The 12,798-nt window shown below is 41.7% G+C and overlaps 1 protein-coding gene across 1 annotated transcript in view; it reads right to left on the bottom strand.

The window, feature by feature from the left end:
• Positions 1–5,787, bottom strand: part of LOC104667570 (X-linked retinitis pigmentosa GTPase regulator-like) — a 59,316-nt gene extending 53,529 nt beyond the window's left edge. Inside the window, 3 exon segments of the mRNA XM_030920491.1 lie at positions 1,146–1,238; positions 1,684–1,809; positions 5,614–5,787. Coding sequence (XP_030776351.1) covers positions 1,146–1,238; positions 1,684–1,809; positions 5,614–5,641 — 247 coding nt within the window. The 5' untranslated portion in view covers positions 5,642–5,787.
• Between the last annotated feature and the right edge of the window lie 7,011 nt (positions 5,788–12,798).

The following is a 12,798-nucleotide window of genomic DNA, read 5'->3' as shown; positions in this document are numbered from 1 at the left end:
ACTGCATTCTATTATGCTGCCTCCTCACCAATCTGATCCATTACCCAACCTGTCATCACCGTTATCAAGCTCACCTTCTATCACATTCAATGAAAAACTGAAAGACCAATATTGACAGGTATACATGTATGAATCAAAGTTGTTCATTCATTCATCTACATATTCAAAAAACATTTAAAGAAAACATCTCCTAAGTGCTTGGCATAGGGGCTGCAAAAAGATGACTAAGATAGAATTCCTGGTCTCAAGGATCCCATAGTCTAAACAATTCTGTTAGCTTCTCTATTAGATAAGATATTTGAGAGTAAGGGTCATGGTCACTGTGAATATCCCCAAGTGCTTAGACTGTGCTCAATAAATACTTTTGAACACATGGAATACTTTAAAAGTTCCATAACAATTCCCATAAACAGCATGAATATGATAAGCTACACTGACATTTTGAGCTGAAATTAAAATCTAGCCAGGAAGATAAAAAATACTGCTCTTACTACATCTCAAGGAATCTCCATCATCCTTTCAAGTTTAGCTGATGTTCACAGGTTATACCCAGAGATTTTGCATATAACATCCAGAAAGCTTTGTAAGGGTATTATATATCTAATACTTTCTGGAACACTCCTGATTTCAAATATTTTGTCCTGTTGTTCTTTTACACTAGTACTAATCAATCCCTAGTCTCGATGTTTTATTTACTTCACCTAGTCACTATATAAAGCAGGATAAGTATGTTTTATAAAACCAGCAACTAAATAGAAGCATAATGTCCACAACTCTATTAAATGAGAAAAGCTCAAAATTCTAACATATGTTTGTTCTCTGTATATACAATAACAGTAATACGTAGGTAGTTTTACAAACAAGCAAAAAAAAAAAAAAAAAAGGAGGGGGGATGTTCAAATGCAATACTGTAAAATCATTACTTCCTTTGTGGTCCCTGGATTTAAAATCAATCTGATTTTTAGACCCTAACATATAAAAGCGGTTCTGAATATCACATAAAAGATAAGTTAAATGCTAATAATATTCAAGCAAATGTCAGAAAATAAACAACTAAAGGCTTTATTATTTATGACATTAAAGAACTACACGGTCAACATAAAAACACTTTATACAGCTTGTGAAAAGGTAAAAAGATCCCAAACCTTTGACACATGTTGGCTTGCTGATGGCTGACTTTGATCCTAATCCTAACTGACCCCAGTTGTTACTACCAAACACGTAAAGTTTATTATTTCCTGGTGGGAGGGAAAAAGAAATAATCAACTGAAGCATTTTTCACACAATGTAAGATAAGTCATCACAAAGCAATAAAAAGCTATACTTTTTAAATGTCACTGCTTTTCTGTGCTGAAACAAGCTACCTTGTTCATCTATATATAACCAGATTCTATTAGGTGGGAAAGAGTTTCTAAAATTATACAGTAACAGTTTTTTAATTATATTGAAATAGATTCATTTCAAGAAAGTTGTGTGTATAGAAAACCATACTTAAATATACTAAGGAAACTTAAAATTTAAAAGACACTCCTGATGACTTATTTTGTGAAGAATTCTCTGGCAAAGTAAAAAACAACACTTTTGATATATTTTCAACATGTTTAAAACACAGCAGCGTATCTATAACATAATATTTACAATTTTCTAAGTATTACTGTCCTCATTCAGGATTGTAATACTAACCGGTAACAACAGCAGTATGTTCATCTCCACATGAAAGATGTACAGGGACATCATTTTTAAACCAGAATTTACTGGGATTATTTTCAGCAAATTTACTTTTCCCAAATGTAAACACAGCACCCGAATCTGCAAATATAAGACGGTCTCTATTTTATAACTTTTACTATGTTGCCTGTTATTAAAATACCTTTTCAGTAATTTATCCATACAAACCTCTGTCTCATGACAGCTTTGCCCCCACTCTGGCAATGTTTAGGCCTTCCTTCTTCCACCTTAAATCAGTCTTTCTTATTCCTCAGACTCCATTATAGTTTTATCTCTGAAATCTACTAGATTGAACATGTATTACTCATATACTGGCACAAAGTAAGAAATATACTATCACAAGGAAGGCAGTCATCTATTACTAATAGTTCTGCTGTCAACAAGTAGATGTCTATTCCCTGGAATGAAATGGTACAATTTGTGCTAGTCTTGCTCTGGTTAACACCTCATGGTCTGGCCTCTGACTGAGAGCTCTTCTCCAAACACAGAAACAGGACAGTATTTAGCTTCCTCATTAACTTCATCAGGATATCTATGGGGAGAGTCTCTATCAGTCAATTTGGATTTTCTCTGGTCCAGTTTTTCCAAGGAACCTCCAGTGTTCTCATGCAAGGGAAACGACGTTAGCCCAAATGATGAACTCTTTTTATTTTTGTTGAAAGAGTCTCACTCTGTCACCCAGGTTGAAGCACAGTGGCCCAATCACGGCTAACTGCCGCCTCAACCTCCTGGGCCCAAGCAATTCTCCCACCTCAGCCTCCAGAGAAGCTAGGACTATAGGCGTGTGCCACCATGTCCAGCTAAATTTTGTAATTTTTGTACAGACAGGGGTTTTAGCATGTTGTCCAGGCTGGTCTCAAACTCCTGGGCTTAGGCTCAGGTCTCAAACTCCTGGGCTCCTGCCTCGGCCTCCCAAAGTGCTGGGATTACAGGCGTGAACCACAACACCTGGCCAAAATGGTGAACTCTTAATTTCTTTGTTGGTAATCCCAGTGAATACCCATAAAACCAGAGACAGCACAGAGAGAAACAAATTACTCCACCACTATCTCTTTCATTTGAACCAAGGGAAAGCAGCTAGGAAAAAAAAAAAAAAAAACAGGCTTTAAAGGCAACTAGGTATTCAAAGGTTGTTGTAAGGATTAAACGAGATGACATGAATAAAGAACTTAGCTCAGAGCCTAGCATCCTCAAAGTGTTAGCTCATAGCTGCCTCTGTAAACTCTTCCTCCACAAGAGTTGGAAATGATCACTGGCTTCTCTGAACTATGTGATTTGTAGAATTTATATGGCAAATAATTGTGCTACCTAGCAATCTTTCTAATTAAACTGTTACACAAATCAGCAAAATTACAAATGTCAGCAAGATTTATGTAACAGTTTGATTAGAGAGCTTGGTAGGCAGCATAATATGTAAGATGAGGTCCTCACAAAGCAATAAAAAGCTATACTTTAAAAATGTTGGCCAGGTGTGGTGGCTCACGCCTGTAATCCCAGCACTTTGGGAGGCCTAGGCGGGTGGATCATTCGATGTCAGGAGTTTGAGACCAGCCTGGCCAACGTGGTGAAACCCTGTCTTGACTAAAAATGCAAAAATTAGCCGGGTATGGTGGTGGGCGCCTGTAATCCTAGCTACTTGGGGGGCTGAGGCAGGACAATTGCATGAACCCCAGGGGCAGAGGTTGCAGTGAGCCAAGACAGCGTCATTGCACTACAGCCTAGGCGACAGAGTAAGACTCCGTCTCAAAAAAAAAAAAAAAAAAAAAAAAAGTCACTGCTTTTCTGTGTTGAAACACAGACAGAGTTCACCATTTGTTATCCCAAATGTTGTTTTTTTCCAACTATTTTCTAAGGTTACAGAAAGTATAAACTGTCTGCACTACCCATATTGCCTGGCACAAAGTAGCCATTGTGTGTTCTACTTTTCACACAGAAAGGGTCCCCCTTACACACATGTATATTCGTAACTGTTCAATGTTTTGTTTACGAATTCATCATAATGGTGAGTAGGTAATCGAATATAACTTTCGATATTGTTAATATAAAAGACAGGTTACCCAAGTCGTCAGCAAAGGAGCACTTCAGTTTTTCCTGATTTCTGAGAACTCAGAATGTTTAGGGATCCAGTACAAAATGAAAAGACCCTCTCAACACAGCTACTCAGGAAGTTCCTAATTCTCATCTTACTCAGGCACTACAGTCAGTCATAGAGATGTCTTTTTCTCTTTCCAGAAACAGTACATGGGAAAGGATGGTTTATCTTTCCCCCCAAAACATCACAAAATGCCACGGCCCTAGGAGATTGGGAGAGGAGTACACCGGGATGTTGAGATTTAACATCAAGTCATTACCTGATCTGAGTAGTATTCACAAACTGTTGTGGCACAGCATCATTTTGAAGAGAGAATAAAAACCCCTACCAGTTCCCAAAAACCATTTAAACACACACATACACCAAATAGTAGGCCAGGTCCAGCTTCTGGGGAAATCCCAAGGGGGGTGATCACACATAAAGTAATTCGTACCAGAAAGGAAAACATGGCGAATATAAGTATTAATAATAAATATTAATATGCAAAAGACTAGCCACTGTGGACAACTTTTTGAGAACCACTGTGAGGCATCTCAGTTCGACTAGGATCTAGAACAGACTCTGAGTTTCCCCAGAATGAATTATTTTAACATTTTAACTGTTTTGTCCTGGCTTCCCTGGCTTCCCTGATACCCTCATCCCAAGCCAAGGTTTGGTGGCTCTGCTCTGGCCCTGTAACATCTACTGTCAATTTGTATGATCATTTTGTTCACCTTCCTGTATGTCTCACTAAATTGTGAACTGCAGGACAGGAATCTAAGTTCCGGCCAGGAGCATGGAAGAAAACATACATATTTCAGTGAAGGTATAATTTCTGCTCAAACCCAGTGTTTTTTCAACATGGTCGTGACCTACTAGTGGGTCAGAAAATCAATTCAGTGGATCACGATTAGCATTTTAAAAGAATGCATTATCAAAAAGCTGTGTGTGGAATCTAAGTGGTTAGAACAAGGACTGCATCACGAGACATCTATTTCTGTTACACAGTATGTATGTGGTATCGGGGCACAATGTCAAAAGTATTTCTAACTATAGAGCTCAGAAAAAAAGGCTAAAAAACACTCGCTAAAGGGTCCCTCTTCTTCCTCTTTATCCAATTTATTTCCTGTATCTCCTTTTACCCCCACAACCCTGATCACTCACTCTTTACCGCATTCAATACATAACCAGGAGCTCAGGACCTCCAAAGTGCACAAGTCTGGAGTCTGCACTTTGGGGAGTTTACAGATAGGTAAAAAGTGTCCCTGCCTGTCCGGGCGCGGTGGCTCACGCCTGTAATCTCAGCACTTTGGAAGGCCGAGGCAGGCTGATCACCTGAGGTCGGGAGTTGGAGACCAGCCTGACCAACATACAGAAACCCCGTCTCTACTAAAAATACAAAATTAGCCAGGCGTGGTGGCGCATGCCTGTAATCCCAGCTACTCGGAGGCTGAGGCAGGAGAATCGCTTGAACCCGGGAGGTGGAGGTTGCCTGGGCAACAAGAGCGAAACTCCGTCTCAAAAAAAAAAAAAAAAAAAAAAGTGTCCCGCCTTCAAGAATCTCATCAAAAGCTTATTTTAAAAGCATAAGAAAGACAGGCACCCTCTTTCCTGTTCTCCCCCATCCTGTTCTTCCCGTGTGGTCCTCTGCCCTCACTCATTCCTGAAAGAGCAACCATCGATCCCGCCACAGTCCGGCCGCCAGGCCTCGGGCCTGTCCCCTTACAGGGCCGATCCGGAGGCGGGGCCAGGCCGCCCGCCCGCCCGCGGACCCTCCCTCCCAGCCTTCCGCCACCGGCGCGGGCGCGACTCACCGGGCAACAGCTCTTTGGGCTCCTTCATCCCAAGGACGGTAGGGGCAGCCTGCGCCTGGGCCAGGAGGCTGTAGAGGACGGTTTGGTCGGGGCTAAGACAGCTACTCCGCCCAGACGCGGGCCGCGAAAGCCCCCCAGTTGCGCATGGCGAAACTCCGTGGATCAACTACAACCGCGCTCCCAGAAGTCAATAAACAGCCACTACGGGCAAGGGGGGGGGGGCGGAGCTTGGGAATGCAAGGCGGGGCAGGCGCTGCTGGGGAGGGGAACGGAGGCCGGGTAAGGGGTAAGGGGTAACTCAGGCACAGCGGAGGGGCGGTAGAGACCAGGCTGCCTCTGGCGGCCTGGAGCAGAGAGGCGGCCACGCCGCGCAGTGATGCCCTGGAGTCAAAGCCCTCGTGCCACTGGAGGTCCAGGCGCCGCAGGGACCCTGTCATGAGTGGCAGACGTCACAAATCTCATACCCCGTGACATAAGCAAACATCCACACACAATTATGACACTACTAGTAATAGTGACCAGCTGGAACATTAAAGGAGATAAGCACTCTGCTAAAGGCATCTCCAGCATCTAAACCAAGGTCTGGCCTATATTGAATACTCATTACGTATTTATTGACCAAATGAGTACTATTACAACCCTGTAAAGTGGTTAATGTCACCCCTGTTTAAGCATGTGGAGATTATACAATAAGAGATCTGGAATCTAGTGCAGCTAGTCCAGCCTGTGGTCAACAGAAAGTAAAAGCTGAGGTGTATATGGTCCACTACTCACAGAACATGCACAAAGGGGTTCACCAGCAGCACAACATCATTGCTGTAGAATTTGCTCAGCGATGTTATATGATGCAGGGTTTCCCGTGCATCAACATTTGGCTATCATGAAATAAAGAAGCAAAAAGCCATCCTCCAGGATGAGCAGATTTATGTACACTTGGTAGTTGTGGACATGAGCTCTAGAATCAGACACAACTGGATTCAGCGATACCTGAATTACTCGTGTGTGTTACCAACTCTTTCTCAGGAAGTTTGCATTAACATGAAGAGGGGACATTAAACTATTCGTTACACAAATAATCCTTCACTTACAAAGCAAACTGGAGGTTACTAAGGAAGTGTTTAACAAGAAGCATTGACCTGGTGTAGGAGGTTAAGAAAGGCTTATCTGAAGAAAGAACATTAAATCTAAGAACTGGAGAAAAAGAAGCCAGGAGGGGGAGAGAGCTCTTGGCAGAGAGTAAATTGTGTATAAATGTTTATAAGGAGCTTGACTCTTTAAAGGAACACCAAGAGGCGAGGCTGGTTCCTAGCAAGGTGGCAAGGTCTTGGGCCTATTAAGGATCTGAGATTTTATACTAAAAGCACTGTGAAACCACTGAGAAGTTTTAGGCAGTAGAACAACAGAACAGGATCAGTTATGTGTGTCCCTGAAATCATTCTGCCTGGTCTGGATGCTATGTAGAGAATAAACTAGAGCAGTGAGACGGGTTCAGAGGCTATTGCAGAATTTCAGATATGTGGTCAGGATGACTTGGAGTACAGTTCATTGGTGCCAGAGAGGAGTAGAAAGATTTGAAAATATTTTAGGTCGTAGAGTAAACAGGAAATGGTTTCTGACTCTTGACTCCTAGACAGTGCTGGACTACCAAATAGTTCTGAGAGCAACAGCAAAGATGGGACCTTAAATTATTTTGAAAAGGATTTGATATTCATTTTTAGAGCATCATAATTGTTACTATGGGAAAATTAGAATTTTTAAAGATTTACTTTATGATACGCAGTCATTTTTTTATTTCAAAATACAGTAAGGCACATTTTGGTGCTAAGCATCCCAGAAGATAATGATGCAGCCCTACTCCAACGTTTCCAACATAAGCAAATAGCAGGAGGGGGGCACCATTTACTGAGATGGGGAACACTGACGAAAGAGCTGGTGACATTGGAGTTAGGTAAATGGGGCAAGAAGAGCACATTGAGTTCATCCTTGAGCACACTAAGACATCAAATTGGAAGTGCTGAGCAGGTAATTGGTGAGCAGAAGCCCCAGAAGGAAGCACATATTCGAGGAATGACTGGGTCTACATAGTGAAAGCAGGCTTGAGATACTTGCAACACTGGAAAATGACTGTAGAATTAAGGCAGTAGAATAGGGTCGGGAGGCAGGAAGCCTAAGGTCAATTCATGCTGACCTCCTAAAACTAAATCAAAAGGAAAACCCCAACTTTCCACACCTCAGTAACAAAAGAACCAGAGGCTACTTCCGTTTCAACCCCCACCCCTTTTTTCTGCGTGGTAGAGGGAAAGTTGAAAGTGTCTCTGATTAGTTGCTTTTTGCAACCAACCAGACATTTGCATAGGAGTATAACTCTGTAACTTCAGTTTAGCCTCTGATTGGTTGCTTTCGACAACCAATCAGATGCTTGAATAGGGTGTAACCTTTGTAACTACACTTCAGCCTCTGATCCGTTGCAAGGCCACTACTTCATTTACATAGTAACCAATGGGAAATGTACCAATGGTTACTTGGGAATGGCACCAGGTAACCAATGGGAAACCTCTAGAGGGTAATAAAATCCCAGAAAACTCTGTAAAGGGACTCTTGAGCCCCTGCACTAGGGCTTGCTCCCACGATGGGGTTTTGCCACATTGCCCAGGCTGGTCTTAAACTTCTGAGCTCAAGCAATCTGCCCACCTCAGCCTCCCAAACTGCTGGGATTACAGGCGTGAGCCACTGTGCCTGGCCATCTATACTATTGATATATATGATCCAGAGCTATATAATATATATCACAACCCCAGGCCATGAATTGGCACTGGCTCATGGCCTTTTAGGAACAGGGCTGCAGAGGCCGGGCGCGGTGGCTCAAGCCTGTAATCCCAGCACTTTGGGAGGCCGAGACGGGCAGATCATGAGGTCAGGAGATCAAGACCATCCTGGCTAAGACGGTGAAACCCCGTCTCTACTAAAAAATACAAAAAACTAGCCGGGCGACGAGGCGGGCGCCTGTAGTCCCAGCTACTCGGGAGGCTGAGACAGGAGAATGGCGTGAACCCGGGAGGCGGAGCTTGCAGTGAGCTGAGAGCCGGCCACTGCACTCCAGCCTGGGCGGCAGAGCAAGACTCCGTCTCAAAAAAAAAAAAAAAAAAAAAAAAAAAAAAAAAAAAAGGAACAGGGCTGCAGAGCAAGTGAAACTTCATCTGTATATACAGCCACTCCCCACCACCCAAGCTCCACCTCCTTGTCAGATCAGTGGTGGCATTAGTTTCTCATAGGAGTGTGAACTCTATTGTGAACTGCACATGGGAGGGATCTAGGTTGTGAGCTCCTTATGAGAATCTAATGCCTGATGATCTGTCATTGTTTCCTATCACCCCTAGATGGGAACCCTTCCTTAGGCCACCTGGTGGTCCCCCACTCCTGAAGACGGAGGAATGGAGGTGGCCTCTAGAAGCTGCAAAAGGCAAGGAAATTGATTCTCCTCCAGAGCCTCCAAAAAGAACACTGTGCTGCCAACACCTTGATCTTGAACACAGGTTCTCAGTGAGACCTGAGTCAGACTTCTGAACTAGAAAACTATAAGATCATAATTTGTGTTGTTTTAAGCCACTAGGTTTGCAGTAATTTGTTACAGCAATGACAGAAAATGACTATAGTATCTACCATAAAATGCTTTTGGTAAGCAATTAAGCACAAATACACTTTGAAAAAATGAAAGAATAGAAAGTTTCAGTAAAGAAACAGCAGATATAAAGAATAACCAAATAGAAACTTTAGAACTGAAAAATAGAATAACTAGAACTAAAAACTCTCTGGATGGGGTCAACAGGAGAACAGAGACAGCAGAGGAAAGAATCAGTGAACTTGAATATGGGACAGTAACAACAGAATTACATAATATGAACAACAGAGGGACAGAAGAGCAAAAACCAAAATGAACAGAGCCTTAGAGATCTGAGGCTATAACAAAGATTTTTAAAAATGAACAAAGATAGCATTTGTATCATTGGAATCCCACAAGAGAGGACAAAGTGTGGAGCTGAAGAAAAGTATTCAAAGGAATCATGGCTGAAAATTGACCAAATTTGGCAAAAGACACAAACCTACAGACTGAAGATGCTGAGCTAACCTCAAACAGGAGAGGCCCAAAGAAATCCACACAATGACACGTCACAGTCAAATTCCTGAAAACCAAAGACAAAGCAAAGATTTTTTTTTTTTTTTTGAGACGGAGTCTTGCTCTGTTGCCCAGGCTGGAGTGCAGTGATGCGATCTCAGCTCGCTGCAACCTCCGCCTCCACCTACCAAGTAGCTGGGACTATAGGCATGTGCCACCACGCCCAGCTAATTTTTGTATTTTTTTAGTAGAGACGGGGTTTCACCATATTGGCCAGGCTGGTCTCGAACTCCTGACCTCATGATCCGCCTGCCTCGGTCTCCCAAAATGCTGGGATTACAGGTGTGAGGCACTGCGCCCGGCCAGCAAAGATCTTTCTTTTGAGACAGAGTCTCACTTTGTCACCCAGGCTGGCGTGTAGTGTGATCCCAGCTCACTGCAGCTTCCACTTCTTGGGCTCAAGTGATCCTTCTGCCTCAGCCTGCCCAGTAGCTGGGACTACAGGCATGCGTCACCACACCTGGCTACTAAAAAAAATATTTTTTTTTTTTTGGCCAGGCATGGTGGCTCACGCCTGTAATCCCAGCACTTTGGGAGGCTCATGCAGGTGGATCACTTGAGGTCAGGAGTTCAAGACCAGCCTGGCCAACATGGTGAAACCCCATCTCTGCTAAAAAATACAAAAAAAAGCTGGGTGTGGTGGCACAGGCCTGTAGTCCCAGCTACTTAGAAGGCTGAGGCAGGAGAATTGCTTGAACCCGGGAGGTGGAGGTTGCAGTGAGCTGAGATCGTGCCACTGCACTCCAGCCTGGGCAATAGAGTGAGACTCTATCTCAAGAAAAAAAAAATTTTTTTTGTAGAGATAGGGTCTTGCAATGTTGCCCAGGCTGGTCTTGAACTCCTTGTCTCAAGCAATCCTCATTATTTCATTTCATTTCATCTCATTTCATTTCATCTCATTCATTTCATCATCTCATTTCATCATCTCATTTCATTTCATCATGTCATTTCATTTCATCATTTCATTTCAATTTATGTCCTCATTTCATTTCATCATTTCATGGCACATGGTTATCTATTCAAATGTTTGTGGAATAAATATGAATAAACGCAAAATAAAGAGAACATATATTAATTTTTCCCTAATTTGCACATTTCTCTCTTTTATTTCCTTCACTGCAAACTACCCCCACTGAGAGAATTGGCATCTGAGTTCATAGTGTTGATTTCTAACATTTTAAAACAAAAAACTATGTTTCAATTATAAATCATGTATTTAAATATGAATACTTGCTTCATCAACTATAAGAGCATAAATTGTAAGATACATTTTCTCTACTGACGTGTTAAAATGTAGGGGAGAAATGTGTGTTTTATAATTAATAAAACAAAATTCCTTAAGGTCTTACCATATGCTTGGCCCCATGCTGTTTTATATTAATTCTCTTAACCTTCACCACAGTCCTATGAGGAGAGTATTTTTATTATTCTCATTCTAAACATTAATAAAGGTCAAAGAAAGGGAATTTTCCCAAAGTTACCCAGATTTTAAGTGGCAATTGTAGGATTTATCTCTATCTTACTCTACTGTCTGAAACATTCTTGATATTCCTTTATTGGGTTCAGTACTAAGAAGAAACCATAGAAAATAACATTATTGGTCCTCATTTTAGAATATTTTTTCCTTGGGTTCATCATACACACATGTGCACACATAAACACAAATATACACAGTAATTGTAAACAGTGTGGTAATTTCTTTAAATTTTATTAAAATACCTCCTGAGAAAAATGAAGAAAAGTGGGGGAGAGAATCTCAGAGCTGGAAGACTATCTTTATGAAATAAGACAGGCAGAAAAGAATAGAGATAAAAGAATAAAAAAGAGTAAACAAAACCTCCAAGAAATATGGGATTATGTAAAGAGACAGAACCTATGACTGATTGGGGTACCTCAAAAAGATGCGGAGAATGGAATCAAGCTGGAAAACATACTTCAGGATATCATCCAGGAGAACTTCCCCAACCTAGCAAGACAGGCCAACATTTAAATTCAAGAAATTCAGAGAACTTCAGTAGGATACTCCATTAGAAGATCAATCCCAGGACACATAATCATCAGATTCTCCAAGGTCGAAATGAAAGAAAAAATGTTAAGGGCAGCCAGAGAGCAAGTCCAGGTCATCTGCAAAGGGAGAGCCACAAGACTAACAGTGGACCTCTCAGTGGAAACCCTACAAGCCAGAAGAGATTGGGGCCAGTATTCAACATTCTTGAAGAAAATAATTTCCAGCCTAGAACTTCATGTCTGGTCAAACTAAGCTTCATAAGCAAAAGAGAAATAAGATCCTTTACAAACAAGCAAATCCTGAGGGAATTTGTCACCCTCGGGCCTGGCTTCTAAGAGCTCCTGAAAGAAGCACTGAAAATTGAAAGAAAACAGTTTTACCAGTCACTACAAAAACACACTGAAATACACAGACCAGTAACACTATGAAGCAACCACATACACAATTCTGCAAAATGACCAGCTAGCATCATGATGACAGGATCAAATTCACACATAACAATACTAACCTTAAATGTAAATGGGCTTAATGCCTCAATTAAAAGACACGGAAAGGCAAGCTGGATAAAGGGCCAAGACTCATCACTATGCTGTCTTGAAAAGAGCCATCTCACATGCAAAGACACACAGGCTCAAAACAAAGGGATGGAGGAAAATTTACCAAGCAAATAGAAATCAGAGAGAAGGGGTTGCAATCCTAGTCTCTGACAAAACAGACTTTAAACCAAAAAGATCAGAAAAGACAAAGAAGGGCATTACATAATGGCAAAGGGTTCAATTAAGCAAGAAGAGCTAACTACACTAAAATATATATGCACCCAATACAGAAGCACCCAGATTCATAAAGCAAAGAGTCACAAAGACACTTAAGACTCCCACACAATAATAGTGGAAGACTAATACCTCACTGACAATATTAGACAGATCATTGAGGCAGAATTCTAACAAAGATATTCAGGACCTGAACTCAGCTCTGGATCAAGCAGACCCAATAGATACCTACA

Source organism: Rhinopithecus roxellana, chromosome 17, assembly GCF_007565055.1.
Source record: "Rhinopithecus roxellana isolate Shanxi Qingling chromosome 17, ASM756505v1, whole genome shotgun sequence".
Lineage (NCBI taxonomy): Eukaryota > Metazoa > Chordata > Mammalia > Primates > Cercopithecidae > Rhinopithecus > Rhinopithecus roxellana.
This window is presented reverse-complemented; position numbering and strand designations above follow the sequence as displayed.